Source organism: Calonectris borealis, chromosome 3 (assembly GCF_964195595.1).
Source record: "Calonectris borealis chromosome 3, bCalBor7.hap1.2, whole genome shotgun sequence".
Lineage (NCBI taxonomy): Eukaryota > Metazoa > Chordata > Aves > Procellariiformes > Procellariidae > Calonectris > Calonectris borealis.
In genome coordinates this window covers 2,658,281-2,685,227 of record NC_134314.1, presented here as the reverse complement: position 1 = coordinate 2,685,227, position 26,947 = coordinate 2,658,281, and the positions used below count along the sequence as shown (strand labels likewise).

At 41.7% G+C, this 26,947-nt stretch overlaps 1 protein-coding gene across 16 annotated transcripts in view; it reads right to left on the bottom strand.

Moving 5' to 3' along the window:
* The window catches only part of HMBOX1 (homeobox containing 1), a 127,148-nt gene that overhangs the window by 65,061 nt on the left and 35,140 nt on the right, over positions 1 to 26,947 (bottom strand). For 14 of the 16 annotated variants that reach the window (XM_075144826.1, XM_075144825.1, XM_075144823.1 and 11 more), the window contains 2 exons: positions 13,857 to 13,940; positions 827 to 1,306 (listed from right to left, as the gene is read on the bottom strand). In XM_075144826.1, coding sequence (XP_075000927.1) covers positions 827 to 1,306; positions 13,857 to 13,879 — 503 coding nt within the window. In that variant the 5' untranslated portion in view covers positions 13,880 to 13,940. Of the gene's footprint in view, positions 1 to 826; positions 1,307 to 12,593; positions 12,676 to 13,856; positions 13,941 to 26,947 lie in introns of all 16 variants that reach the window. The other 2 variants (XM_075144827.1, XM_075144828.1) reach the window with 2 other exon arrangements.

Sequence of the window (26,947 nt, the reverse complement as noted above, 5' to 3'; positions counted from 1 at the left end):
TGACTTGAGGTTCAACAAGGCCAAGTGCCGGGTCCTGCACTTCGGCCACAACAACCCCAGGCAACGCTACAGGCTTGGGGAAGAGTGGCTGGAAAGCTGCCCGGAGGAAAAGGACCCGGGGGTGCTGGTTGACAGCCGGCTGAACATGAGCCGGCAGTGTGCCCAGGTGGCCAAGAAGGCCAACGGCATCCTGGCCTGTATCAGAAATAGTGTGGCCAGCAGGAGCAGGGAGGTGATCGTGCCCCTGTACTCGGCACTGGTGAGGCCGCACCTCGAATACTGTGTTCAGTTTTGGGCCCCTCACGACAAGAAGGACATGGAGGTGCTGGAGCGGGTCCAGAGAAGGGCAACGAACCTGGTGAAGGGCCTGGAGCACAAGTCTGATGGGGAGCGGCTGAGGGACCTGGGGTTGTTCAGCCTGGAGAAGAGGAGGCTGAGGGGAGACCTCATCGCGCTCTACAACTCCCTGAAAGGAGGTTGTAGCGAGGTGGGGGTTGGTCTCTTCTCCCAAGTAACAAGCGATAGGACGAGAGGAAATGGCCTCAAGTTGCGCCAGGGGAGGTTTAGGCTGGACATTAGGAGAAATTTCTTTACTAAAAGAGTGGTCAGGCCTTGGAACAGGCTGCCCAGGGAAGTGGTGGAGTCACCATCCCTGGAAGTATTTAAAAGACGTGTAGATGAGGCGCTTAGGGACATGGTGTAGTGGGTATGGTGGTGTTGGGTTGACGGTTGGACTCGATGATTTTAGAGGTCTTTTCCAACCTTAATGATTCTATGATTCTATGATTCTATTATTTCCAAACTTTTTACAAAGACTTCTACTAACCTCATCAGTTCCTCCACTTTGTCATCAATGTCCAAGTCCTCTTCAGAAGCTTCAAAACTGTATGACCTTTGAGCCAAGCTGTTTGCAAGTGGGTAGCGGGTAGGTGACATCTTCCCGTTGAATGCAGACAACCTCTCGTTACTCTCCCTCCCATTCTGATTAGTAGTGCAAGGCTGTGGGGAGGTGTCGTAACTGTTGCTCGGTGATGGGGACATCCCAGAATGCTGGGTCTGTGTTGAAGCTGTGGCTGTAGAGGAAGATGCTGGGACATTGTTGGTACTGTTGCTGTAGGAACCACCTCCGTAGCTAGACCTTCTTCCAAATTTGTCACTATGCTCTTGATCAAGACGATCCAAGGTTTCCAGCGCGTGGAGGATTTCATGTCTGGTCATTCCTGTACGTCTCAGGCGCTGAAGCAGGTCTATCTGCTCTATGGTAAATCTTGGTTCATCTGTGTAGTGAGACATGGTTTCCAGCAGACTAAAAACAAGGTAAAATGTAAAAGCAAATACTTCAGTTCAATAGTTCTGCGTGGTACATGGAAAGTACCTTACATGCAGGAAAGATCAATTCTGGTACAAAACTGTAAGTCACACACATGACAGAGCTGGCAGCCCAACAGCCCACTTCCAAACAAGCTCAGCAGGCAACCTCCTATGAATGCTCACTATGTAGCAGAAGGGCATAATTTCTTTGAAGTGCTCAAATAGCGTTTCTCTCTTTTACTAGCATTCCCTATACCTTCTACAATAAACCTGCAGTTAGTACCCTTTTGCTTTTGATAAACTGCTACAGAGAGACCGTGGTTGCTCAATAATTAAGGCTGCAACTTGATTTTAGACAAAATTTTGCCCATTGCTAAGTACCCACCAGACAGAAATCCCAGATTCCAAAACTGTTAGGTCGAGGCCAGAGGTTGAGTTTTTCTGGAGAAGTTTTAACCAGTTATGACATAAGATTTATGAATCTCAACTCCTCCGAATCTTAATTACAAGGAGTTCGAGTTGTCCTTACTTTTTGTTGCTCCCTTGAAAAAAAGAAGATAAAAACACACCTAGCGGAAATTCTAGTGGCCTGTAGGACCAAAGCTGATTTGACTGAAGTCCCATTTCTGAAGTTCGATTTCTGAAGTTAGTAACTTTTGAACCTGGAACGTTGTCACAGATCGCCTGCCCTAACAAGGAAAGTGCAGCACATCCAATTACTACTGAGCTTTCATTTAAAGAAATAAGTCTACAGCCTTTTCCCCTCCAAAGGCAGGCTTCTCATGTAACTCAATCATCATGGTGGCTCATCAAAAGCATTTTTAACTCCTAAACTTCCCAAGGTGCCAGAACAATGAACATGTATTTGCTGCAAAACCCAGAAATGGAACTGGGGGGAAAAAAAAAAAAAAAAAAAATCACAATACGCTCCCTTAATCTCTTTTCCTTCCTAAGTGTCCTCACTACAGATCCAAATGGCACAAAAATGACAAGATCACCTCCTTCAGAACTCAAGTTCTTGAGAAGAAGGGATGGCAGATGGAAGGCAGACAGAACTTGGCAAAGAGATCAAGGCATTTTCCATCTTTCTTGTGAATCTTCTTATGAGTCAAGGGTTTATTAAAATTCCTGCAGGAGAGCAGGGTGAAGAGATCACTCAAACTCCAGGAGACATGACAGAGCTAATGTACAATCCCTACAAGCAAGAGCAGACAAACAGCAGCCTCAGGAAAGTCAAGTAAGAATTCCAAGGACCCTATGAAAACCAAAAGAGGGATGATGGCTGTTCATGATTATCCTAGACCTTCCAGGGATAGGGCTGCCTATTTCTCTCCACAAATTCTGCAGATTACTCCTCATTTCCGTTTCTGCACTGGCACAGAGAAGTCCCCAACAGGAGCCACAGAGGGACAAAACTCTTCCAATTGCTGCATTTAGTCTTTTTTTCAAATACATGAATCACAGTAAAGTAAACCAAGCCCGTAGGTTTTGGGGGTGTAGCAAGGGAATCTCTTCAGGGGAATAACATCTCACAACACAGACCTGACTAGGCAATGGAAACGGGTATATCCTTAAGTCAGAGGGTATAGCCATCTCAATACTAGTAAATTAAATAGTGCCCAGAAAGAGGCACTGCAGCATCTACACACAGTTGTCTGCAGCATTATTAAATCACTGTAACTGTCTTTGGTGCAGTTTTGGTCAACCAGTGCACTCCTGACCAATTCGCAGGCTTTTTTCAAGATTTTGCACGGAGCAGAAACCACAAACACTTTGTCTGGATGCAGCCACTCAGTCTCAACGTTAAAGAGTGTCTGGTAGTATGGATGTGGCCAAGTGGCCTTGGGGCTGAAGAACAGCACCAAGAACTGGCTTGCTTAGTAGAGCTGTAGCTAGACTGTAGCTGTACAGACATGGTGCTACAAAGCCAGGATGCATGAATCCACAAAAATGGCATTTGCAGCCTTGAAAATAAAGAAATGAGAAGAAGCTCCTATCTTTGGTCTCATAAAGCAACTATCAAACCCCTTTGATTGTTTCAACAGTATGCACGTGGAAGAAGGAAGCAGGAGGACAATGCAAGGGGATGACTCCCATCCAAGAAAATGACTATGTGAGAAGACAGACGGACTACAGCCATAGAAGTGCTTCAGTCCAACAGGAATGTGCTGTTCTTTGGACAATTGATTACTGAAAACGTACAAGCCATTTTAAATTTTAAAAGACAAGCACACAGATTATTCTACTAAAAGGAGGGCACAGCAGCCAATGCAGCAGTAGACTAGCAACTGACTGGAATTGTAACAACTAAAATTTGGAAGTCACATCTCAGACTGAGACGTTCAGAGCTTGACAAGGAGCATTTGGAAACAGACATTGTGTTCTAGGTTTGGCCTCTGCGTTGGGAGAGGCAGGGCTGCTCAATCCTTTTCTCCAAGCTTCGGGAGAACAGAAGTGTCACAAAGACTTACTGACTCGCATCACAAACTCCTGTACAGCCTGAAAGCCCCCCACGTCAGCCCAGAGTAGCATGGTTTTCAAATAGAAACTCTCTTCTTAAACATCTGGCCTTGAGATGGTTTTCACTAGATATGTCAGCTCGCCTTTCCTTAGAGATAAACACCTTTTTTGGCATTTCTTACCTGTATTTCTCATGTCACCATTTCCTGGGTCATTTATCTGTCAACACCAAGTGTCATGTGCTCAAGTACTTGTCGAACTGGAGGATTTAATGAACCAGAACCTCCACCCAGAATTACCTCTACTCAAAATTCCTACTTTACTGACTCTTTGACGTTTAATGCCAAAACATACTTTAGATTACTTAGTTTAATCTCTAGTTTGTCACAGACTCAGAAACCCAAAACTTTTGTCCTTCTAGCCCTGTGAACTGAAAAACTCGCATCTGAAGAAAGCGTGACTTTCCAGATGGCTTCAAAAATGTCAAGCAGCACAGAACTTACCATTTCCTGCAGCAGTTTGTTGCCATGACCAGTCATTCCCTTTAAATTTGGGTGTGATCCCCAATTTGTCTAAAATGTCAGGGCTGAGCTTCCAGATCTGGGTTCTTAGGCCAAATTAATATCCTTTAGTGAATTACACATAATCCTTTAGTGAATCCTAAGTATCCTTCAGTGAATTACTAGTGAATTACACATAATGAACTCCAGTGTTCTTGTATGCAAGATGGTTGACCTTCTGTTGTACACGGCTGTATGTGGGAAAGTGATCTCGCCTCCCATTTGTCCCACTTTGATGCAGCAGGGATCCGCTGTGCATGTGCAGTGATTTCAATCGCACAGGGATCCAAGGGCTGCTGCACAAGGCCATCCTCTGCCGTAAGAATAAGATATTCAATGACTTCCAACTTGTGTTCTACAGAGTCCTGTTAATCTGTGGACTGCTGCTAAAAGGCTCGCAGAAAGTCATCTAAGAGCAGCACACGTACTGTCAGATTAAATCCATTATACTATGTCTAACACAGTAACTGGAAAAATGTTGGCAATTTGAAAAAAAAAACAAAACCAAAGTCAATGATCCCAGCAGTCTGTCCGTCCATGCAAAGTCTCCTTCGAGCCCTCCAACCCTTTTAGACAACTTCTGTATAATTTTAACACTTAAAAAGATATGAACACCGAAATCAGACACAGTATCTCACTGCTGGTCTCACTGATGTCATATACAGATGTAAAAACTACCTTGCTTATACTTACATACATTGCATCTGACATACTTCTTATTGGTCTTCTTGATTTTGAACTCTTATTCACATTTTCATGTGCTTTTCTACACAACCATGAGATCTAGAAACAATGCTTCTGAGTGAGTTTTATGTATTGAAAACAACTGTAGGAACTGGGAATTTTCCATTAAAAACTCAAAGCAAATATTGCAAAACTTGGTATTATTGAACATGTTCCAACGTTGCCAACTATCTACTGCTTTTTAATGAATAACTACAGTAACATTATTTAGAACTGTTATTCTGAGAGGGCTTCAGTTATTTTCCCTTTTTAAAATATTTTAATAAACTTACCCTGTTTAAAGATCAATTTACAAAGCAGTTCAGTAAATCAGCCATTTTAGAATCATCATAATTTCATTCACCTCATTAATTAATGGATATTCTCCACTACTTCATCCCCCCCATATTGCTGTAAGAGCCTCTTATCCTCCTGAACTCCTCTGGCTAGCTATGATTCAATTTGCTTCCCCCCTCTTTTTCCTTGTGAAATACAATCAACTGCAAAAGTAACAAGAAGTAAAATAAGATAGGGACAGGCAGAATGATTAGGGGTGTGCAGGAGAAAATAAAGATAGCAAATACTTTTCCTGAGAACAAAGACTGTGGACCGACTGCTTTGCTGCGGTCAAACTTTGGCAAACTTTGCTGCCAATGTAGCAAAATATCCTCAGCGCTAGCAGATCTTAGCTTATAATCACATGCTTTATCTTCTGATCAGTTAGCAAAACTCTCACCAGTTACAACGGGCTGTCAAACTTCCTTGGGAAGATATCCGAAAAAGGGAGCCAACCAAGGGAGAATCACCATGCATTTTTCTCCCTGTAATTTTGAAAGCAAGACCTCTGCAAAGTACTAATTAAGGTCAAAACTAAAATTGGCAAATTTTTTAACAATTGAATCTGGCCCTTAAAATGAATCAAGTTTATTTAGATCCTGACAGAAAAAAGGTAGCTTAAAGTATCAAACTTATTTACATTTCTTACATTAAGTTGGCAGTCACACTCCAAGTAAGACAGCCCAATTCCACTTACTGCCTCTTGGTAACTATAAAGCATTAAAACGTCATACTTATCTTTCGTGGCTCATCCAAAAGGAATCTGAGGTACCTGAATATCAGACTGAAGGGAGAACTATATGGAGCTAAATAAAAAAGAACTTATTTTCCCTCCCAAATATAAAATATACAGCAGATCTCAACCAGCCAGATGCAGTGTCACTCTTTTTCACTTCTAACACCACTTTCTGGAGTGAAGGCTGTTTAGGGGCATAACTGCTCTCAATACTGTTGCTTTTCCTTGTCATACCACCAAGACTTATTTAGTCTCTTTTTTGTGTGAATTTCACCCTTTAGATATGGGGCTTCCTCCCCACTTTAAAAGTACTGATCTTGAGTGGGGGTACGTGGCCAGATACAGAGGTGTTCTCTTCCCTTATCTTCCTGCATCTCATAGAGGAAAGTAAGGAAAAACACAGCAAGATTTTCTCACCTATTATCATAGCCCAAACCCACACAGATACAAGAATCATTTATCCAACGCTAACTTTCTAGGTGATGGAACACAGCAGAATAATCCCATAAAAACAGCTACGAGCTAAGTCCATGTCCAATTGAACTTGCAGAAGTTCAAAGCAATTCAATTACCCATGTGGGAATAAGGCCAGACATCAGCCTTAACACCTCTAACACTTTTGAAAATGGCTCTGGGCTCTTTAATGATCACAAGAAATCATTTTTTCCACTCTTCTACTCACTGTACATGAGTAGGAAGTACTCTAGCATCACTGAAGAGATGCTCTTCTGCAGAGGTCCTTCTCCAAATTTCCATTAAAATTCACTGCTTTATCTAATAACTTCTGCAAAACTCAAGACTTACAAAACCAGTTGCACTTTTTGATATAAGACCTATATTTGATATAATCTGCAAAATATGGATGTGGGCTAGAGCCAAAGTGTTCAGAACAGGATCCTAGGTCTGGTAATTGGTTTAAGAATGATTCTGATAAAGTCCCATCAACTGTGGCAAAGAGGATGGGGAGAGATGCCAACTTCTACTCTTCTTTGACGTATGGCATATACTGCTGGTCCAGGGTAGGACCCTCACAGCACTACGCTGTCCTGTTAACGGTAGCTCCAGAATTTGTAATCTTATCTTTTATAGCAACATCATTTTTTGCAAAATAACATGCACTTTCTTGGTGTCGTTGAAAACAATCTTGCCCTTTACATGGAAGGGCAAAATCACAAGGTAAAGTTGTGGCTTTTCAGCTGAAGTAGGTTATCCCAAATTATAGAGCAAAAAAATTACTTTCTACAACTAGTTAACTAAACAAGTGTTTTAACTATCACAGTCTTTCTCACAAGCTTGAACTCCTTAGCCTGCCAGTTTTTTCCTGTGTGTATGTGCATATAGTACTAGTGAGAACTGCTATCTGAACAACTGTGGAGATGGATGACCTCCAGCTATTAAAAACATATAGCAGAGAGAGCAGCTGTGCTGATTTTGCATGCCCAGTCCCCAGACCATGCACCGGTGCAAGGATCCTTGTTCAGTATGACTGGGCTGCTATGTTTCCCTTCTACGTGAGGTCTCTGATCTAGACAGCAAGCAAAAATGGATATTAAGGATGGCATTGCTATTTCCAAAGGCAATATAATTTGTTTATCAACCGGCCTGATATTCAACAACCTAATTCACATGAACTACCGCTCCGGATGCTTTCTATCAAAACCAGTGACTACAAAGAAACTCCACTTCCAGCTGCCTTCTGTTAATTTTTTAACCATGCTTTATATTATGCAAGCTTGTTTCTCTCTATATACGTTTTCATGAGATCCAAGGACCCAAGCAAAGTTTCGTTCACTCCTCCTTCCTTTTCTACATCTCACCCACTGTCACGCATCCCAAAGGATGCAGCTGGTTCTTACAAGATGCTCAAGAGAGGGACTTTCATTCTGAGGTATAGCTGTTCCACAAACAGAGCGGTTGACGTATATCACAGTAAATGGTGCACACCATGCACACACGTTCACATGCAAAGACTGTGACCCATCAAGTGCAGCTCTAAAGCACTATTGGAACAAAATTGGGACATTTAGGGCATAACACTATCTAGTCTTCTGAAATTCAAGCTTTGGCCTTTTCTATTCTTACTGAATAAGCACATCTCCTTTTATTCATAGCCAATTTAAGTATTTCGGAAACGCCCAAAGCTTTGCACCATATTAAGCAAAGCTGCCTTCAAAACAGTAGTTGATGCTATGAATTCTGGGGCGCAACAGAGGATTAAGGATCTGACTCATCTGAGCCAACACTTATGCTCATCAGTTGCAACTCCAGTTTTTCAGTGGAGTTGTACCAGTTTTCAAGAGAGAAAAAAATCAGGCCTCAAGTGCTCATCACGTCAACGAACACAGAGCCATCCTTATCCATACGTTAGCATAATTATCTCCTGCAGTTGCATCTCTTAGTTCTGATTTTCAAAGAGGACTCTACTCCCATTCATCCTGATTCACAAACAAAATGTAATGCTTGTAATGACTGCTCTCATCCCAGGGAAACGAAAGCCTCACAATGCAGCAAGCAGTGAAATCAGACTACAAGCTGATCTATCGAGGTTAAACGTCACCAGTTCTGTTTATGAATGCAAAACACTGCCTTATGAATGCAGAACACTGCCATACGCTTTCGATCAAAATGGTGACAGTTAATAAGAGCAGCCTGAAACTTCTGAAAATAAATCCAACGTAATCAAATACTCACCGCTACACAAATTATAGAAGCCAAGCTGAGAGCAGAATATCAACACATCATTTCTTCAGGAGGCTTCAAGTTTCTCAGCTAGTTAAAGAGCCCCAAACCCAGATTCACTACTTCTACATAAGCTGTTCTTCCACTCAGTCTTCGAAATTCTTCACGGCTGATAAAGTATTTTTTACTGGATGCTGGCACACTGGCAGTAAGCAAACCCTAGCAGTTTTGCCACTGATTCCACTTGAGCGAGTAACTTACTTTGGTTTATAGTATCCGCTTTACATCTTTAGGAAAGAGAGACAGAACTTGAGATCGATCTTACAAGGCAAAAATATAATATAAATGCCAATTATTGTCATAATCCAAGTCTTACAAAAGGGACTGACCTCTGACTAAGCACAGGGCTGGGAGCCAGATACTTCTGAATTCTACTCAAGGCACAGACTGATTCACACTGACACCTTATCTGTCCAACCCTAACCTTCCCTACTTCTAAAATCTGGGTTGCCTACTATTGTTGCAATTCTACAGCAACGAGGCAGGAATTCAAACTCTGAGGCTGGATTCAAGGGTAGAATGAGGGATCAGAAAGACTAACAAACAGAGAGAAAAGCTGTAGTGGCAGCTGATTGCTGAACTAGGGCCCAAAGCCCAAACCTGTGCCAAGAGCAAAGGAGGAGCTCTTGGATTCGGGAGCCAAAGACTAAACTTTGGATATATAAGCTCTGTAACAGAATCAGGGCAGGACTTGTGCGCTTGAGTTACACAGCTAAACAAATCTCACCAACACACCGAAATGCTGTCTTTAACCCACACGAAGAAACAGAGGCAGAAAAACTGAGACGTGGATCTAACCTAGACACCAGACTGGCAAGTCACGTATTTTCAGCTGTCAAGATTACAGGGTAGGTATACTGCTGCCTTCTGTCTCCTCCAGTTCACCTCAGAATTTGACCAATCACTTATTAAAACCCAGACAGAATCTCAGAATTCTTCTCTATTAATTCTGCTAGCTGGAGTGTCTAAATACTTGAAACACATCTTTCTATAGAATATCCCTGTGAGGCAGGGAAGTAAAACTATACTAATTTTTGAGACCAAGAGCTCACAGAAAGGGGCTGGCCTTCAGACAATTCACAATGACTTGTTCAAAGTCACACAGGCATTCTGCATGAAGGAAGACCAAGTGCCTGGCCAAACTTTGAGCGTTTTCTCACCACACATACCGCCATCCTACAGGGTCCATCTATAGCATCAGATATGACAAGGTGTAGGACAAGTTTCAAGGAACGCCATCACCAGGATTTCCACCACCTCTCTTCCACACGTAAAGAAAAAGAGACGCCCTGGAAGTATTTCAGGCACCTTCATTCTCCCTCAGAATCTATCACCAGCACCAACAATCAACACACTTTCTTAAAAGAGAAATTTGTTACTTCAGAAAACTAAAATCCAAACGCAGCAAATAACTGAAACTTATCTACCCCTAATTTTGTGCTTAACTGCAAAGCAAATTTTTTTCCACTAGAAAACAGTTTGCAAGTGTAGTTTTACTGGCAAACCATCTTAGTGAAGACAGAGATTATACTTGCAGAACAACTCAGGGATAGATAACAGCAGCTCCTTGAAGAATATAAATCATAATGGCAAAGACATGGGCTTTTGGCCACAGTTGCTTCCATATTAGAGTTTTTTTTTATTTAAAAGCATTTCAAAAAGAAACACATGTCCTAATTAATGTTCTTAAAGCAACAAACATCTCTTTGTGTAGCCCAGACCTGAACTAGGGAAATTTCCTCTTGCATGACATAGAGAAGACCCAGTCTATCTTCTCAGGGCAAGTCCAAATCTTTCTGTGTCCTGCTTGGAGCAGGAGGAGAACACCTACAGATGCAAGTCCTGAGGCTGCAGATGCATGAACCAACCTACGACCTGCTCTCCTGCCCTTCTGCATAGGTCCAGGACTTGGTGGAAATCTCCACAGACGAGTTCAGTTCACTAACCCAGCAGGAAAATCAATCAACCAACCAACCCACCCATAGCTAGTTTCTGCCTGGGTTAGTGAGCTGAATTAGCTTAGAGACGGCTCTGATGATTGCTATTACCAACTCAACAGATGGGGACAAGCCAATTTGGCCAAAAGCAGAAACAGGCGTAAAAGGCACACGTGCAACAAGATTTCTTTTAGGTCCCTTTCAGAGTGGCTTAACTGCCTGTGAAATCATGAATTAACTCATCTGGTTCATCTTAAAGTAAAACTAAGGGCTCAGACAAGACATTGTTTCAGTTAAGGAAGCTTAAAATGCCAACTGAACATTCCTGTAGCCACCAACTATTTACACAATAACTTGTCACTGAAGACAAAAAGAGCAAATTAGCTGAGTCCTCTTTCACCCAAGTTTAATTAACGAGTTTCGTGTCACATTTCAAGGAAGCTGGACAGTTAACACAGCTCAGCCATGTGGGGACTTTCTAAGCCACTGTAACTCCACCGTCTGTTCTTCAATGTGTGCTGAGTTTGGTATCGTTCACATACTCGTTCTTTTCTTTCCGTTGTTTTTCCTAAATGATGACAAGGCTTCAGTCTAGTCCTTTTTCATCTGCATTACTCACACTGATTTTCTTTCCACTCAGCAGGCTTTTACTCACTTCCCAATACAGCTCTGTCATTGCTGGCAGTCAGATTCATAAGCACCAGCCTGATAATTCAGGTAAACTTCAAGTGACGATGTTGAAACTGTCTAGTTCTATCAGAAATCATATTTCGAGAGGTAGTTTGAAACATGCAACACATAGTGATGGTCATATCTCACTATTAACACATATTAATTAATCAATACTGCCGTAAGCCTGTCAAGTGCACGTAATTACTCCCATTACATTTATGGAGAACCCAATAGAGGTAACACTTGCACTGGCTACAGAAGGACTTGGTTTCAGATAAATGACTAATTCTTGTGAGACCAAAATCAAGTGTCTTGTGTTCACAGCATGCCTCAAATTCCTCTCGAGTACTGACTCTCATCCAACTGTGGATAAAAATTAGGTAGGTGAAATGGTAACTGCAGCCGGCTGCCTACTTTGCTCTTCTGACAGAGGATGCTGCCTCATGGTAGGAGTAACCAAACTGCTCTCTAACCATGGTAGTTTTAAGACTGTTCAATTTTTATTTTATTCAGTATTTAAGTTAAAACTTTTTTCTTTTTTTAAAAAAAAGACTCTGTTTTCTTCTTTCCCCTTCTGAAACCATGATGCCCACTTATCCTTTTAAAAAGATATCTATGGTTTAATCTGGAAACTTTATACCTAAATGGATCATCTTGGCCCATTTCCTCTAATTTAATACTCTCTAATCCCCTCTACACAGGTTCACCCCAGCTTTCACTCAGTCAAAAATTATTCACCTGTACTTGTATTGCATTCTCAATGACCATATTAACTGCACATATACTGGAATAAATCGAAAAAGCTGCTGCTTCTCTGATAGAGGGTGGCAGCTGATTAAGAGGGCACATCAATGTGCCACAAAAATTCCAGAAAGCAACAGAACAATGCGATATCCATCTAAAACTGCACAGGGGCAGAACATGACTGAAATCTAGCTAAAGCACAGGAAATTAAAACTATATAATTCACCGTTTGGAAATTTATGTTAAAAGTCTGATTCAAAGTTAAAGCTGACAGACTGTCCTTGTGCTCAGACAAAGCACAGAGGAGCTCTAAGATCACTCTGCAAACTCTGAATTACCAGTATAATAAAGATGCACAGGGCAGTGTGGCCTTACCTCCAGACTTCTTTCCTGCTGTGAACTAGATCTTTACAATCTCAAGTGGTGATTTTAATACTGAAATCCAACATATTTCCAGCTAAAAGAAAGAAGAGGAGGTGGCTCAGGGGACTGGCAACAAAGTAGGAAACCACTAGTTCTGAACAGATGACTAAGCCACCAGCAATAGACAATATCTCATTAATGGTTGTATCAAGTCTTTTTGAAATGCATTGGTAGTTTAGTTTCCAACACAAAACCCCTGGCAGTCGTTACTTTTTGCTGCAACGTCCCTCTACAGAAGTCTGTGACTGCACTGCCACTTTCACTATGAATGTTCGTGCGCTAGATGAATAATCTTCATCCTTGAAATAATCCATCTGGGAAAATTTGACTGCATTCACAGCAGCCCGGTTTCTTGCTACCTATTCTGTAGACAGGATTTCTCTTTCCAACTCAGTCTGACAGAAGGTACAATCAGAAGTCAAGAGGTCAGAGTATCTCAAGAATCTGATTGCCAATGGACAAGCATTTGGTTGCGCCTATGAAAGAGGTATGGGGAACAGTGATATAGGACTGGCCAGTGCGAGAGATGGATGACAGCACAGTACAGGTCAAGCCTTTCCTTTCAGCCTGACAAGCTTCAAACTTTGAATTCATTTGCTTATTTATTGAAGAAACAGCATGGATACCAATTACATTGAAGATTCATGACAGAAGTCATTTATTTAAAAGAACAAACTAATAGGCTCAAATTCAAGGATGAGATTCAGACAACTTCAATTTGTACTGGGATTCAAGATATTGGACCAACACATCCAATTTTAACGTTAGGTTATGTGCCCTAGGTTTTCTGCCTTTGCTACATAACACTACATTAATGGTGTACTCGTTCCCTTTCATCAAGTCTGTACTGGTGCTAAACTCTCTTGCACAGCTCTGGTATCCCTCTAGTATGTTCAGTCGATGTATGGAGATCTCTCTTTTAACACTACCTTTTCTTGATCAAGTCTGAGTTTCTAAGAAATGCATGATTTTCCTTCTTTTTTAGTGACAGAAAAGTACAAGTAGAAATAACATATCAGCCAGACCAAGTGAGGAATTAAATGCTACTGTTCCCTGGTCTAAATGTCTAGCAAATACCAAATCAGTGGAACTCTCCAATTTAGCCAGCTGCTGATAATCATTGTAACCATTTCTCTGCTCTTTTTAGATAAATTAACAGAAAAAAACCACCAAACAACTCTTAATTTTTGTGGGTTTTTTTTAGCTTGTACTTACACTACTGGAAAAGTTCTGAGCATACTTTACATGGGGATGGGACGTTATAAAGCCTCTCGAGGGTCTTCAGTGTTATTCACCATTCTGTAAGACACAATTAAAATATAGAAAAACGTTAGAGATTTCTCTGAAAGGCAAATGCATTCTGACTTCTTGTTATCTGGCGTACAATTATACAACTGGCTTACAGAGGGCAACCTTACGGCAGTTTCACCAGGCAGTAGCACCAAATCACTTCTCGTTAAAAAACCCAAAGACAGGCCCCTTCAGGATCCTTCTCAAGCACCCAATCCATCCCTCTGCTAAAAGGCAGTAGAGTGTATATCAATCACTAAATATAACCATGGTTAAGCAAAATGCTCCCTGGAACCACTGGATTTTCTTATATCATCTTTCAGTTTTTATTTTTTAAGTGGATCATTAAAGCCTCACCCTCTTTCTTCCCTTTGCCTTCAGTGGGAGCTCTGACTTGGTTTGCAACGGACCCATGGTCTTAAAGTCTGGTAAATAATCTTTTACATCCAAACAGCCTACGAATTATAACGATTGAAGTTATAAATGGATACTTTACAGATCTAAACAAGGCCAACCAGCTGAGTATTCTGAGTTTGTGCACGCCCATAGGTTAAAAACTGGAAATGTTCAATCACAGTACTCTGGATAATCTGTAACTAATCCAGACCTATCTATAATCACAGACATATACTAAAATGCAGACGGTAGATTCCTAAGCAGAAAGTTGATGTCTGGTAGTATAATCAGTCCAGAGACAAAAATTTTAAATTACAATTGATTTCTTTTGGCCACAAGTAAATTCATCTATGCAATCATTTAGCCTTATGACAGTTACCTACCCTTTTAACTCACAAAAGCTATTAAAAGGATTATTTGGCTAACATCCGCAAAGAGCTTAGAAGACAGGTACTATGTTCTGAAAAGGAATGACCTAATAGAATTTTCTTTAGCTATCAATGCTGATGTCTTTCTCCACAAACTAACATGGACTGAAAGTGCTTCAAAAGTCAAACTATTAACCAATGGGAAAGAGAAAGGCAGGATATTATATCCAGGCAGATGCAGAAAGAACTAGAGAGAATATTTACACTTCAGGCTACGTGCGTATGTGAGCTGGAAGAGAAAACAAGTAGCACAGGAATTTGCATGGGGTGATTTACTCTGCTCCATGAAGAGATGTCTGTAATATTAGCAAACGAGCCTTGTGGACGGTCACATCTTGGCTCTTCTCAGTGGTTAAGAGTGGTCCAGACGCTATAGCATGACTCTTCCTCTATCACACTTGCTATAGGCTCTGGGGAAGAACTACACCTATGCCAGATGGAGTCCACTGGGCATACGCAGACTGTACCATCGTTTATGTGGCTTTTTTCTTTTTTTCCCTTTGTGAAAAAACTTAGGAACTCTCAGGGCAAAAGGCTGGGCTGAATGAGCTTTTCCAGAAGTAGCAGCCGTCAGCTTCTGGCCACCAGCTTTCCCAGGGGTTTTAAGGCTGCCCCCACATGATTGCTCCCACCCAGATGTGGCAAAGGAAAGCATTAGGTGTTTTTGGGGAGGGAGCTGCTGAGAGCTGGCTGCTGCCATTTCCAAAACAATTTATCTGGCCCACATCTAGGTCTCGACTTGCCTTCTTCCTCTTCAGGAAAGGAGGTCACCAAGAGCAAGGTCACAGACAAGATGAGTGGTCCCAGCAGACCACAGATCATGTACTGTGGCCTGGGAAGAGACATCGTGACACCAAAGTACCGATGGATGGAAAAGACAAGCACGCAGGTCCCTTGCCGTCAGCCACCCCAAACCTTTTAAAGATAGTTCCACACCAAAACACTTCTCTGTTAAGTATCTTAACTGCACTTAAAACATTTTCCCTGAAGCAGTCGCAAAAAATATGAGATCATGCTGTTGACTTATTGCCAAATTTTGAGTTTAATAGAGAGCTGTTTTGTTTTCCAAAGAGGAACAAATTAGGCTTAAATATATACAAACTTTCTGAAGGTCAGAGAGGCTAATGATAGAGAACTGGATTCCTCAGAGAAAGATTTGCTTCCAGGGTGACGAGTGTGGAAGAAGCAAAGAACAAAACCCACAAAGGAAAGAAAAGATCACCTTCCATCATCATGAAACAACAGTATTAAAACTGGAACATGAGGAGATGAGACAGAGAGCCAAAGAAAAGGCTGCAGTAACTCAGGTGTGAGATGACAAAGGGAGGACAATGATATTAGTGATACTAATGGAAGAGAAAAAAATGGTACAGACCTCAGATGTTATAAATGAAGAGCCATTAGGATCTAGCCCAAATTTGGGATGTGAACAGAGGAGGAAGAAGGAACTTTTCCAAGAGACTCCAGATCTGTGAGTGCAGGCAGAGAATGATAGCATTTCAGCAGAAATAAACAGGAGAGAGTTCATGAGAAAATAAGAGGAATTCTCAATTTTTGCTATGTTAAAAGTTGAGGCAGCAGTATTACAGTTTGAATGCAATCGCAAACTGTCACAGACAGAGACAAGCAGTACGGCAGGTCGGGGAATCCTCAGGTCTGCCTTGGTAGCTGGACTTGTGAAAGCAAATGCAGTTACACAGAAAGAAGAGGAAGCCAGTGCTTCCTACGCCTGATGCCAGAACAGAACGGCTGCTATTGAAAAGGGTTACAAATAGTCTTTGATTCAACCTTGGTCTAAAGTTCAGTGGCACAGAAATACCTTCCCTGCCCCCACACATATGTAAAGGTTGCTTAAATGTTTTTGTAATTTAAGGAACATCAGACAGGAAACAAGCAACCCCTCACCTATAATTTTAGCCAAAAAAGTTCAGCCCCGAACAACGTAACTTCCACCACCACCAAACCATGATTCTGAAATCATGAATCAATATCCCTCTTTCCCTCAGTCTACTTTTAGCATAAACCGAAGCAGCAAACCAGGTTTGATCACAGCAGCAAAAGCAGGTGTTACCACAATCTATAGTTGATATGCAAGTAAGAAGTCACAAACCTTTGCCCTTTTCGCATTATTCATTAAATAAATTATCTGCTAACACAGGGAAAACACGACCAGCTCTCCTTCCTATTTCTGGTACAGACAATAAAAAAAATTCAATATTAATATGGAAATCATAGCCACAGTTGTAGAATCAGATGTAATGAACAATCTTGTCCCCAGCTTAAGTTGCTATAAAGGCAGCTTAAATTTACAACAAATGAGTCTTCATGGCAATCTGTTTTTCAGGTATTAAAAATCTCATTTTCTCAGTACCAAGGACAAGTGGAAGTGTGAAGCACTGGAGTATCAACTCTGCATTTGTCTCACTTGACATGAAATCATTCTCATTTTAGTTGAGATTTTTAATACATTCTTGGGATCCACTTCAGTTTTCTTCATTTCTCACTGTATGCAATTAAATGTTTTGAAGTATAGTTCACCCTGATCCACAACACCCTGCAGAGGCAAGAAGGAAGTAACTTGGTAAAGACGAGGCTGATATCACTTATTTGGAAGATAAATTAATTTTCCCTTTTAATTTGTGAGTGAGTCACATAGTAAAAAGTAATGCCACCACTTTGTATTTCACTAATACCTTCCTTGGTCAGTTCTTAAAAATGGCTTTACAAATAACAAATTAAAAGCTTTTGTCCTTGGGGAAGAGAAACATCACCATTTTGTCAAAAGTAAAACATGAACAGAGGGGCTAAATTATTGGCACTACTACCATAGGACTATTACCAAACCAGCTACTGAAATGCTGAAGAACCAAGTTTCAGCTTGCTGATAAACCTGGTGCATTGGATGGTGAAGAAAATGTGCAAATTCAGCTCCAAGAATGAAGTTCTACCACTGCTGAATTCGAAATAAAGGCAGATTCCCAACCCCATGCATAATTAAAAACCAATCCTCTCTTAGAAGTAATAAAAAAATCAAAATTTAAGTCTTTTACTTAATGAACAGCTTAAGGTCTATAGGAATCATCAGGTCTTCTGGCTGGACTCTGTGCGTGAGTGTGTGCATGTGTGCCTATGCATGTGTCTATAAACATGGGCTGTTGCATTTCATCTGCTTCACCTTCTCTACACCAAGGTCAGCATAAAACATTACCTGGCTTAACTTAAGTCCAGAAGACATCTTGCCTCAAAACCAGCAAGAGACCAAGGATCCATCCATTCTAGTTCATTCCAGTGGTTAATCACCCTCTCCGTTACAAATTTGTACTTGATTTCTGCTTTGAATGTGTCTGGCTTCAAATTCCAGACAGTAGCTCCTGTTAAGCCTTCCTTTGCCAGCTTGGAGGCCTTTATTCTTGGGAGATGTTCAGACAGGCTGCTGTTTACCCAGTGCTTTTAAAACTCCAGGTACCGCATTTGTATCAAAACTTAAAGACAAATTCATCTGGGTGCGTGCACAAAAGTAGGACTAGTGTCCAAAATACTAAAGCTAATCTAGGACTCTCTAGCCCATTTTCCCAAAATAGGCCTATTAGAGAGAAAAAAAAAAAAACTGCTCTGCCATATGACTTGAGGATGTGTTACATTTGTGCCCTGGAAAGCAAGGATAAGAACCTTCTCTAAGAACTGCTGCCTCCCGAGCACACACTGTGGCTTGGCGACGTGCAGCATCCAGTTTCACGCAGTCATTGTACCGCAACACGAAGAGAAGAGTTGTTTCTTAAGTCTCCAGGCTCCAAGTTATTTAAATATCACTACTTTAAGTTAGTACCTTGGTCTGTACCTTGAGCACGGTCTTGTGCAGACTCTCAAGAAGGTGCGCAACAAGAATCATCAAGAATCATTGCTAAACAAGCAACAGAGTTACTGCATTTGCTGCAGCTTCTGGGTTAGCTTGAACGGATGTTTGCAAGGAACATGTTGGCTCATGTTGCAAGGCAACAAGGCATGAATTGCTATGGCAGAGATCTTAAGGGACAGGTTGTGACCTTCTAATCACAGAACCACAGAATGGTTGCGGTTGGAAGGGACCTCTGGAGGACCTTTTGTCCAACCCCCCTGCTCAAGCAGGGCCACCAGAGCCAGTTGCCCAGGACCATGTCCAGATGGCTTCTGAGTCTCTCCAAAGTTTGAGACTCCACCACTTCGGGCAACCTGCGCCAGTGAACCAAAGGGAGCAAGAGAGCATACTTTTTACGAACACAAAAATTCTTGAAGAAACTGCCCAGAAGTTACCTCCAATCAATGCTGTTTTCACTCTTACTGCGACTGTGTTGGTTTACCAAACCCCTTACAGTACAACCCAGGAGAAAGCCATATTTGGCGATAATGGTGAGGGAATAGAGTAGCATCTTGCCAAGCTTACAGCAAAAATTTTTTGATGGGATCCTCTTCTTCCTCAGAACTCTTTAACTGGAGGGAAACGATCAAAAGAAGCCTTTTCCCCTTTAGAAAACACACACCTCAATCTTATCATAAAGCCACAGGTAGTAAACTTAAAAAAGCAAGCAAGTAAATCACTGCTTCCACAACACGCCCTGCAGTAGATCTCCACAGAACAATTAGCCAAGGATTGCAGTTAAAATTTTTTCTCTCTTCTTTTCCGCCTCCAACCCCACACAAAAGAAACCTCCTTACCCAAATTTAGCGGTTTGCCTACAGTGCAAGCCAGAGGCCAGGCTCCATTTTGAAGCAGACTAGCAACGGATCCTCTATACAGAAAGACTGAGGTCACAAAATCATGAAGTTTCCCAAACTCACCCAAGGCTTCCAGAAAGGCAGAAAAGTTCACCTGTATTCACTGGAAAGGACCCCAAGTTACTCCAGAAGTCCCAGAGATGCATAAAAGGCAATGCAGTCCCCAGTAGAAGGACATAATTTAGTATTGCTTTGTCCTTAACGGCAGCTGGAAAATGAAATGCTGTCATCAAGATACACCAGCAGACACACTTCAGCAGAGAACCCCAGGTTATATTTTCATTATTGCTTACAAATGAGCTTCTGGCCTAAGGTACCAAGCACCTACGCTGTTGCATCTCCTGAGTTTCAGTATGTTGTCCACTCCGATCATGTCTAAAAACTTGCCTGGAACCAAAGGCCAGACTTGAATTAGCTCTTCTGGCTAAAATTACAAGTGAATCTCGACAGCAGAAGACTGACAGCAAGGCACACGAACTCATGGCTAATAGCGGTAGCTAACGGCTGCTACAAAGACACTTCCTTAATGATCAAATAGGTTATCGTAATCCACTTAGATCAGTTTGAGCAGTGAAACAGATGAGGAAGAGTGAGATGGTCATGTGAGAGAGAATTTAAGGAGATGGTGACTCTCAGTTGGGTGGTTCAGTTCAAAAAGTTTGATGCTGCATTGCAACAGAGCAGAAGCTGTCACGAAATTAGTAACTGCATGTCAGAAGAAAACAGGCAAGAGCAGAGGGCTGAAGGAGCAGTCCAATGCCAGCTAACTCCTACAGAGCTACAACGGGCAAGACATACCCTAAAGTAGAATAAAGATCTAAAGCACTTACATGCCAACAGTAGGGATTATACCTTGAACTCTGTGGATATGTACACCGTAAGGCATATACGTTCATCTGGACAAAACTGCAGATGGGAGATTGCCAAGTCCTTGAGTCCAAGCCTGGGCCAAACATACAATAAATGAGAGGCTCATTCAAAAGAGATCCCAATTAACACTAATTACCTTCACAGTTTTCTGCTAAGAATTCAGTGACATAGTAGCACTGGATATGCCAACTGAAATGAGATTCTATATTGCCAAGAATAATGTATGCATAGTGCGAGTATACCTCCACTGCAGAATATTGTTAGATGTGAACATCTCTGCTTACTTAAGTCTATTCAGGCAGGCTCACGTGCAGTCCATACCTGTGTGCTTATGACCATAATAATGTTGCAGTTAAATTTCTCACCAACTGGAACCGCTCAAATGAATTACTCTGCAGTATGCTGTGGAAGAACTTGACCTCCTAAAGTGCCCCAAGTTCACCATCTCTCTAGTCTAGCTAGCACCAAGTATCGGTTTTGGCACAGAGGAATTACTTACCCTGTTTGAGTGCAATCTGAGTGCACCAGGATGCAGACCAAGCACACTATGCCGAATAGCGCACACTAAGAACAAGAAAGAAACTATTGCTGTCATGGCTTCCAGGTCCCAGCAGGGAGGGCACTCATGTTGGAGAACAACCTGACAGAGTTGCCCTGCATACCACACACGGCAAGAGGTACCAACTGAAGGAAAACCAGCAACAGCGGCAGAAGCACAGCATCCTGCAGGTCCGAGATGGTCAGCAGTGCCTTCAGAACATCCATCCGGTACATAAAACTTTGATAAACTAATCTCAGCCCACTAGTAACAGGACATACAAAGATGACAAAACATACTAGTTTTCCCAATGTCTAGAGGACAATTAACTAAGGCTACCAGAATCAGTGCTCACAGAGCTTGGCTTTTGATCTTGCAGTTGTGCAGGTTTACATGTTGGACTTAAAATAAGTATAGTCTTTTAAAGACAGGCCTTCCTCTTTGGCTGTCAGTTCCACTCAGACCTGCAGCTTGCTTGTCCCAAGGAGGACAGAAATGTCCACTACAAAGACTAATGTTCAGTTGCCATATAGGTCATGGCCGGTGACAGGCAAGTTCAAGAGCATGAAAATGGGAGGTACTGCAAAATGTACAACAAGCCCAAGAAAACAGAGCATTCATCTGACTGTTCAGGTGGAGACCTTCCTTCATCTGTGACTCTCCAGGGGACCTCTACGCACCTTAGTAGATGCCACCAAATCTTCTTTAGCAGAATTCCAGAAATCGTACTTGGCATCAGGTCACTTGACAAAGGCAGATTAATTGCAAGACAGGGGCACCGCAAACCCTTGGCAGGCACAGAAAACTGCTAGTACACGATCCTACGTGAATACGAAGATGCCCAATGCAAGATGCATGCATATTCAGCTGAGTGAGCTGAAGAACCTACGCCCAGTTGCTGACCTAAGAAAAGAAACTGAAGTGTATCTGCCATCACTAGTACCAGCAACAAGCACGGAAGAGAAATAAGTAATGCCTTATGATCCTTTATTTTTGCATTGCTGTATGGCACAAAAAAGTATTAAGAGGAATGTGGTATCACTTGGCAATAGCAAATACACTGCATAAAAATTAAGTATTATCTTTTTTAAAATAGGTTTTGGATTTAAGGTCATCATCCCGTTTTCCCAAACAGTAATCTGATAACGTGCTGTACAAACAATAAACTCGTTAGGAACTTTACAAAACATTAAATGGTGTTCTGAAAAGCTCTGCAAGCTCTCAGTTACTTGTAATAAAATAAGCGTGCAACCCTTTTCCATCCCCAAACAAGCCTGCATAAAATTGTGCCATAAAAGGATACTACAAGCATGGCAGTCTCGCCGATGTCTGCCCTCTGCCTTACAAGGTAGGTTTGATGGACAGTCATAGGACACCCAGGGCACCCATCTGCTGTTCACTTCAGAATACGATTAGTTATCAGAGAACCTGCATGTCCACCAGCGATGCTGGAACTGGCTTGGGATCTGGCAGATGTGTCCTCACTGCAGCAGCAGATCAAACAAGTCTCCTTGCCCCTATCCATCCCCATGTTCTTGTCAACTGGTTGCGCTTAAATTACTGATCTGTGGCTCTACCCTCCTTTTCTCCTTTCCCCTCTTCTTCCTCTCTCATGACCTAGACTTTCATCCATGTCAAGCAAACAGTCCGATCCAAGTTTTCTTTTTCACATGCTTTGCCAGGAAGCCTGTGGGGCTCTTCCACCCCTGCAGAGGTACATGGTTCAGCAGATGCAAGTAAAAGGGCAATCTTTTTTCTCCAAGGTAAAGCTGTACTCTGGCAGATTTATTCTCAAGACACTCCATCTTGTTTCTACCCACTGACTAGTTTAGAATAAACAGAGATTACTTCAGTCAGCAGACTAGTAGTGATGAAAATGTTCTGGTTATACTGGTGTTACGAAAATAAATTTAAAAAAAAGGGGGCATTTAGCAATGTGCTTTCATAATTTCAGGGTTTGAGGCACTTCAATATTTGGAATAGCACACTTGAAAAAGAACAATATCTGTCCATGAAAAGGGCATTTGTTTGTTTGTTTGAGGTGTTTTTCATGTGGTTACTTATTGCCTGAATAGCATACTAAGGAGAGCAAGAGATCAGTAAACTATAGGCCTTACTGCTAGAAATACACCCTGTACAGAAACCTCATACACTTATACTTCTGTCCACATAAATAAATAAAAATAAAATAATCCTAAGCACCTATTAGAAGTGGCAATAACATTCAAGCACACATCAACTGGATGCTCAAGCAGGACATCCTAACAGCCAGCACAGTTACTTCCCCTATCTGTCCCTTTAGCCTAGACAGCAGGCCCCAAATGGAGATCGCTTGCCGGCTAAATATTATTCTTGCAAAGGCCTTCTCCTGCTTAACATATTAACAGGGATTTATAGGAGTGACTGTCTGGAACACTGCTTAACAATGCTAATAGCAGAGTTCCAAGAAATCAGTAGTTTGGCAATTAGAAATACAGCAATACATGCTGAAATATGTGCTCACGCTTGCTAAACCTGTAATCCGAGTTTTCTTTTTCTTTTTTTTTTTTTCCCTCCCTATAATAAGTGGTTTAAATTTAGTAGGAATGATTCACTCAGTGCAGGTTTGCTTGCTTTATTTATTTAATTTTTTTTTGCACTTGGAATCCATCTTGGATGGCATCTAACAGGAAGATTGGAGGAGGGAGGCAGAATCCGGCTTTCTAAAGAAAAGCCAGCCCATTAAATGCATTGTCTTCCATAATTTTGTTGTAACTTAAGTATCTCTATAACTTGGCAATTTCCTCCTGCAATAAACAGAAGATACAGGGCAGACACATACCCTACCAGTATTCTAGCGCTACTTTTGCTGTAAGCTGGATCCAGACTAAAAAAGAGCCATCCCCGTGGTCTTAAGACGTACCCCATCCCCAGATCGTCTGCTCCGGCATCGTGACGCAACTGTGCTGCTCTCAACCTAACCAGGCTGAGCAGCACCTTTGCCCTGTACAAGCCAGGCTTGGGGGCAAGGAATACGTACCCGTTTGTGCATTTTCTTAAAAACCCCCAAAATCCCCCCTACTTTGAGGCTTTGACTATGGCAGTCTCCAATTCCGCTGGTCTTATTCGTAACTTTGGGGGCCTCTCCCAGAACTCACGATCTTTGCTGCACACATGGAGGAATTAACCCAAGTTTTGGCAAGCTGCATTGCCCAGCCAGCAGCACACAGGGAGGACAGGGCTGTTTAGCCTCTGTGCTCTACCTATCGCCAAAAAAGAGCCATGTCAGTGGCAGAACACCTTGACCACAGATGCAGAACTCTGGCAGGTGGCTCTTGATGCATGGAAGGTAACTGGGAAGGAGGTAGGCAGAAGAGCAGATAACAGCTTTGGGACTGTAGGACTATTACGGCAAAACTTTGCTAAATATATCTGCAGTGCAAAGTAGGTGGGTCAGAACATACCTCCAAGAGAAATCCGAATTTGGAAGCATAGCCCAAGTGGCAAGCTATATGTTCAAAGTAGGTATAAGCACAAGCATCAGGGCTTTAAGCAAGAACACTTGAAGGATTTGGAGTTTCCCTTCCCCCCTCACACATATATATTCAGACAAAATCACAAAGCAAGCCTGCAATGTAAAATACTCTTCAGGAAGCAGGCCAGAAAAATACACAGATGCACAAAGAGGTGAACTGACCTCCAGTCTCAAACGAAATTATTTAGGAAGCTTGGAACCAAATCGAGAGTCTGAGCTACCGGCCTACATCCTCTCGCCTGCAACTGGGCTGAGACTCAGCAACTCATTCCACATGTGACACACAAACCTGCTGAACTGCAAACGGTGAGCCGGTTATTTCCTGAGCACACAGTACTCGCAGAGCTATATAAAACAGAATACTAATACCAGTGTCAAGAATTCAGTAAGATGAGGGCAAAAAGTAGAAAACAGAGAAGTTTTATTATGGAGAATTCTGAAAAACTGATGAATTTTATTGGGCTGTGACAGAGTTCTGCCGAATTCTCTTAGAACAGGAAATCTAGTTTCAGCTGTGGAAATGTATTGGAAGTGTTGATAAAAGCCAAAATTGCAGAACATTTGGAAATGCATAATTTAGTAGAGGACATCTAGTACAGATTCATAAAAGGAAGGTCATGCCTGACAAATCTGCTGAAATCCTTTTTATTATACGACCAAATCGTTAGGTTAGACAAGAGTGAAACAGTGGACATAAGTTATCAGGATCTCAGGAAAGCATTTGATTTTGTACCACTCAGACTGATTTACAAAGTCATAAAGCATCGTGCAGGGAAAAAGAATTGAAATGGATTAAAGAACATTTTAGGGATAGGAATAAAAGCAATGCAGTGAGTGGAAGGAGTCTGAAACAGAGAGGTGTAAAGGTCAGTCTGCTGCCAAATGCATAAAAATGGGCTCCAGGAAGGGTAAAACTTCAGCTCAGCTACCATTTTAAGGGCAAGAATACCTGAATTTGGTGACAGAACTGCAGAAGAGTATTACTAGTAGTTGGTAAATTAACAGGAAATCAGGTGCAGAAAGATGGATGAGCTAGGCTCGGTATTTGACAAAAGGACATGAGAGGTGCTGCACCAACCTGTGGGATTCACTTGTACTAGAGCTGATGTGTGAAAGGACCTTCTGGCTGGGAATCTGCATTCATTTTAAAGAGGATTCGATAATTTTATGGTCATTAATAAAATCTGCAGCTATGCATGTTGTGGTAATGATATGGGTAATTAAATCTGAAGCTTCTGGGAATTAAGCTGATAGCCTGAAAGGGTCAAAAAGAAAACTCCTGTTGTACTTAATCAGAGGAATAGCTTTGCAAGCTGGATAGGTGCATTAATTGTCCAATACTGACCACTACTTGACACACACTGCTACATCAAATGGACCTCTAGACTGATCCAGCTTGACCCTCCACAAAATTACAAAGATTTCATGTAGGACACACCAACAGAAACAGTCTTTTTGGACCTGTATGAAAACAGTTTGGTTTGGTTAGCTCCTTTTAGACAATTTTGCACAGACAAGAAGTACTTCCACTTATTCTGAGACTTTCAATGGGCTGTTAGTAATATCTTCTCCTGAAAACTGCAAATTATTCTCATCGCTGGTAGACTGGAGATGAGGTCTGTTGCTTGATGACGATGCAAGAAGTTTTTATCCTTGTCTTTTTTTTCCTAAGAGAGTAGCAAATCTTTACAACGTCCTCATAAGCCGGGGTAGAATTCTCCACAGAGAACTGAGCCTCAGCAACATGCTACTTGGCTCAAGGTCACCTGTTATAAAGATGAGAACAGAATGTGGATCTTCTGATTCCTACTCCTGTGCCCTGAATACCAGGCCATAGTGCTGCTGCCACCACCTGTGGGGACAGCCTTTCAATCTTTAAGGCTGTCAAAACCCAGCAGCTTTTATGAGCACTAAAATTCACTTTAAATAAACTTCAGTTTTAAAAAAAAAAAAAGTTACAGCAGAACAGGTGGACTCCTGTGACACCAGAATTCTTCAATGCACAAAGAATCTTTCATCTCGCTGTTCTACACAGCACCTTTAAATATTCTTCTACATAAAGGCATGATATGCAAGAGCAAAAGAATAACTGAGAAACAGTAATCCCTAACAGATCAACTGTGCTTTATCTACACAGATTCTGCTTTCATAAAAGCACAGAGGAAAGAGGGGGGAAAAAAAGAAAAGTACATTCTTATTGTTTTCTGAAGCTTAAAATAACCACAAAGTGAGAAAAATCAAAGCTGTTCCATAGAACAACTAGGAAAAAAAGTCTCACTGAGCATTTGAGAAAGACAGTAAATGGCAGAAGATGGAATTAGAGATTTAGCAAGTGCTGTGGTCACCATGCTTAGATCCTAAATTTGGTTTATGCTGAAACCAGTGTGGTTTAAATGGGAAGCATCTGTTAGAACGTATGTGCCCCATATATAATTATAGCTGTCATTGGCAGCAAAGGCTACAGTTATGGCGACCATTACATACTCCATTTTCACTTGCTAACTTCTCTGAAAACTTT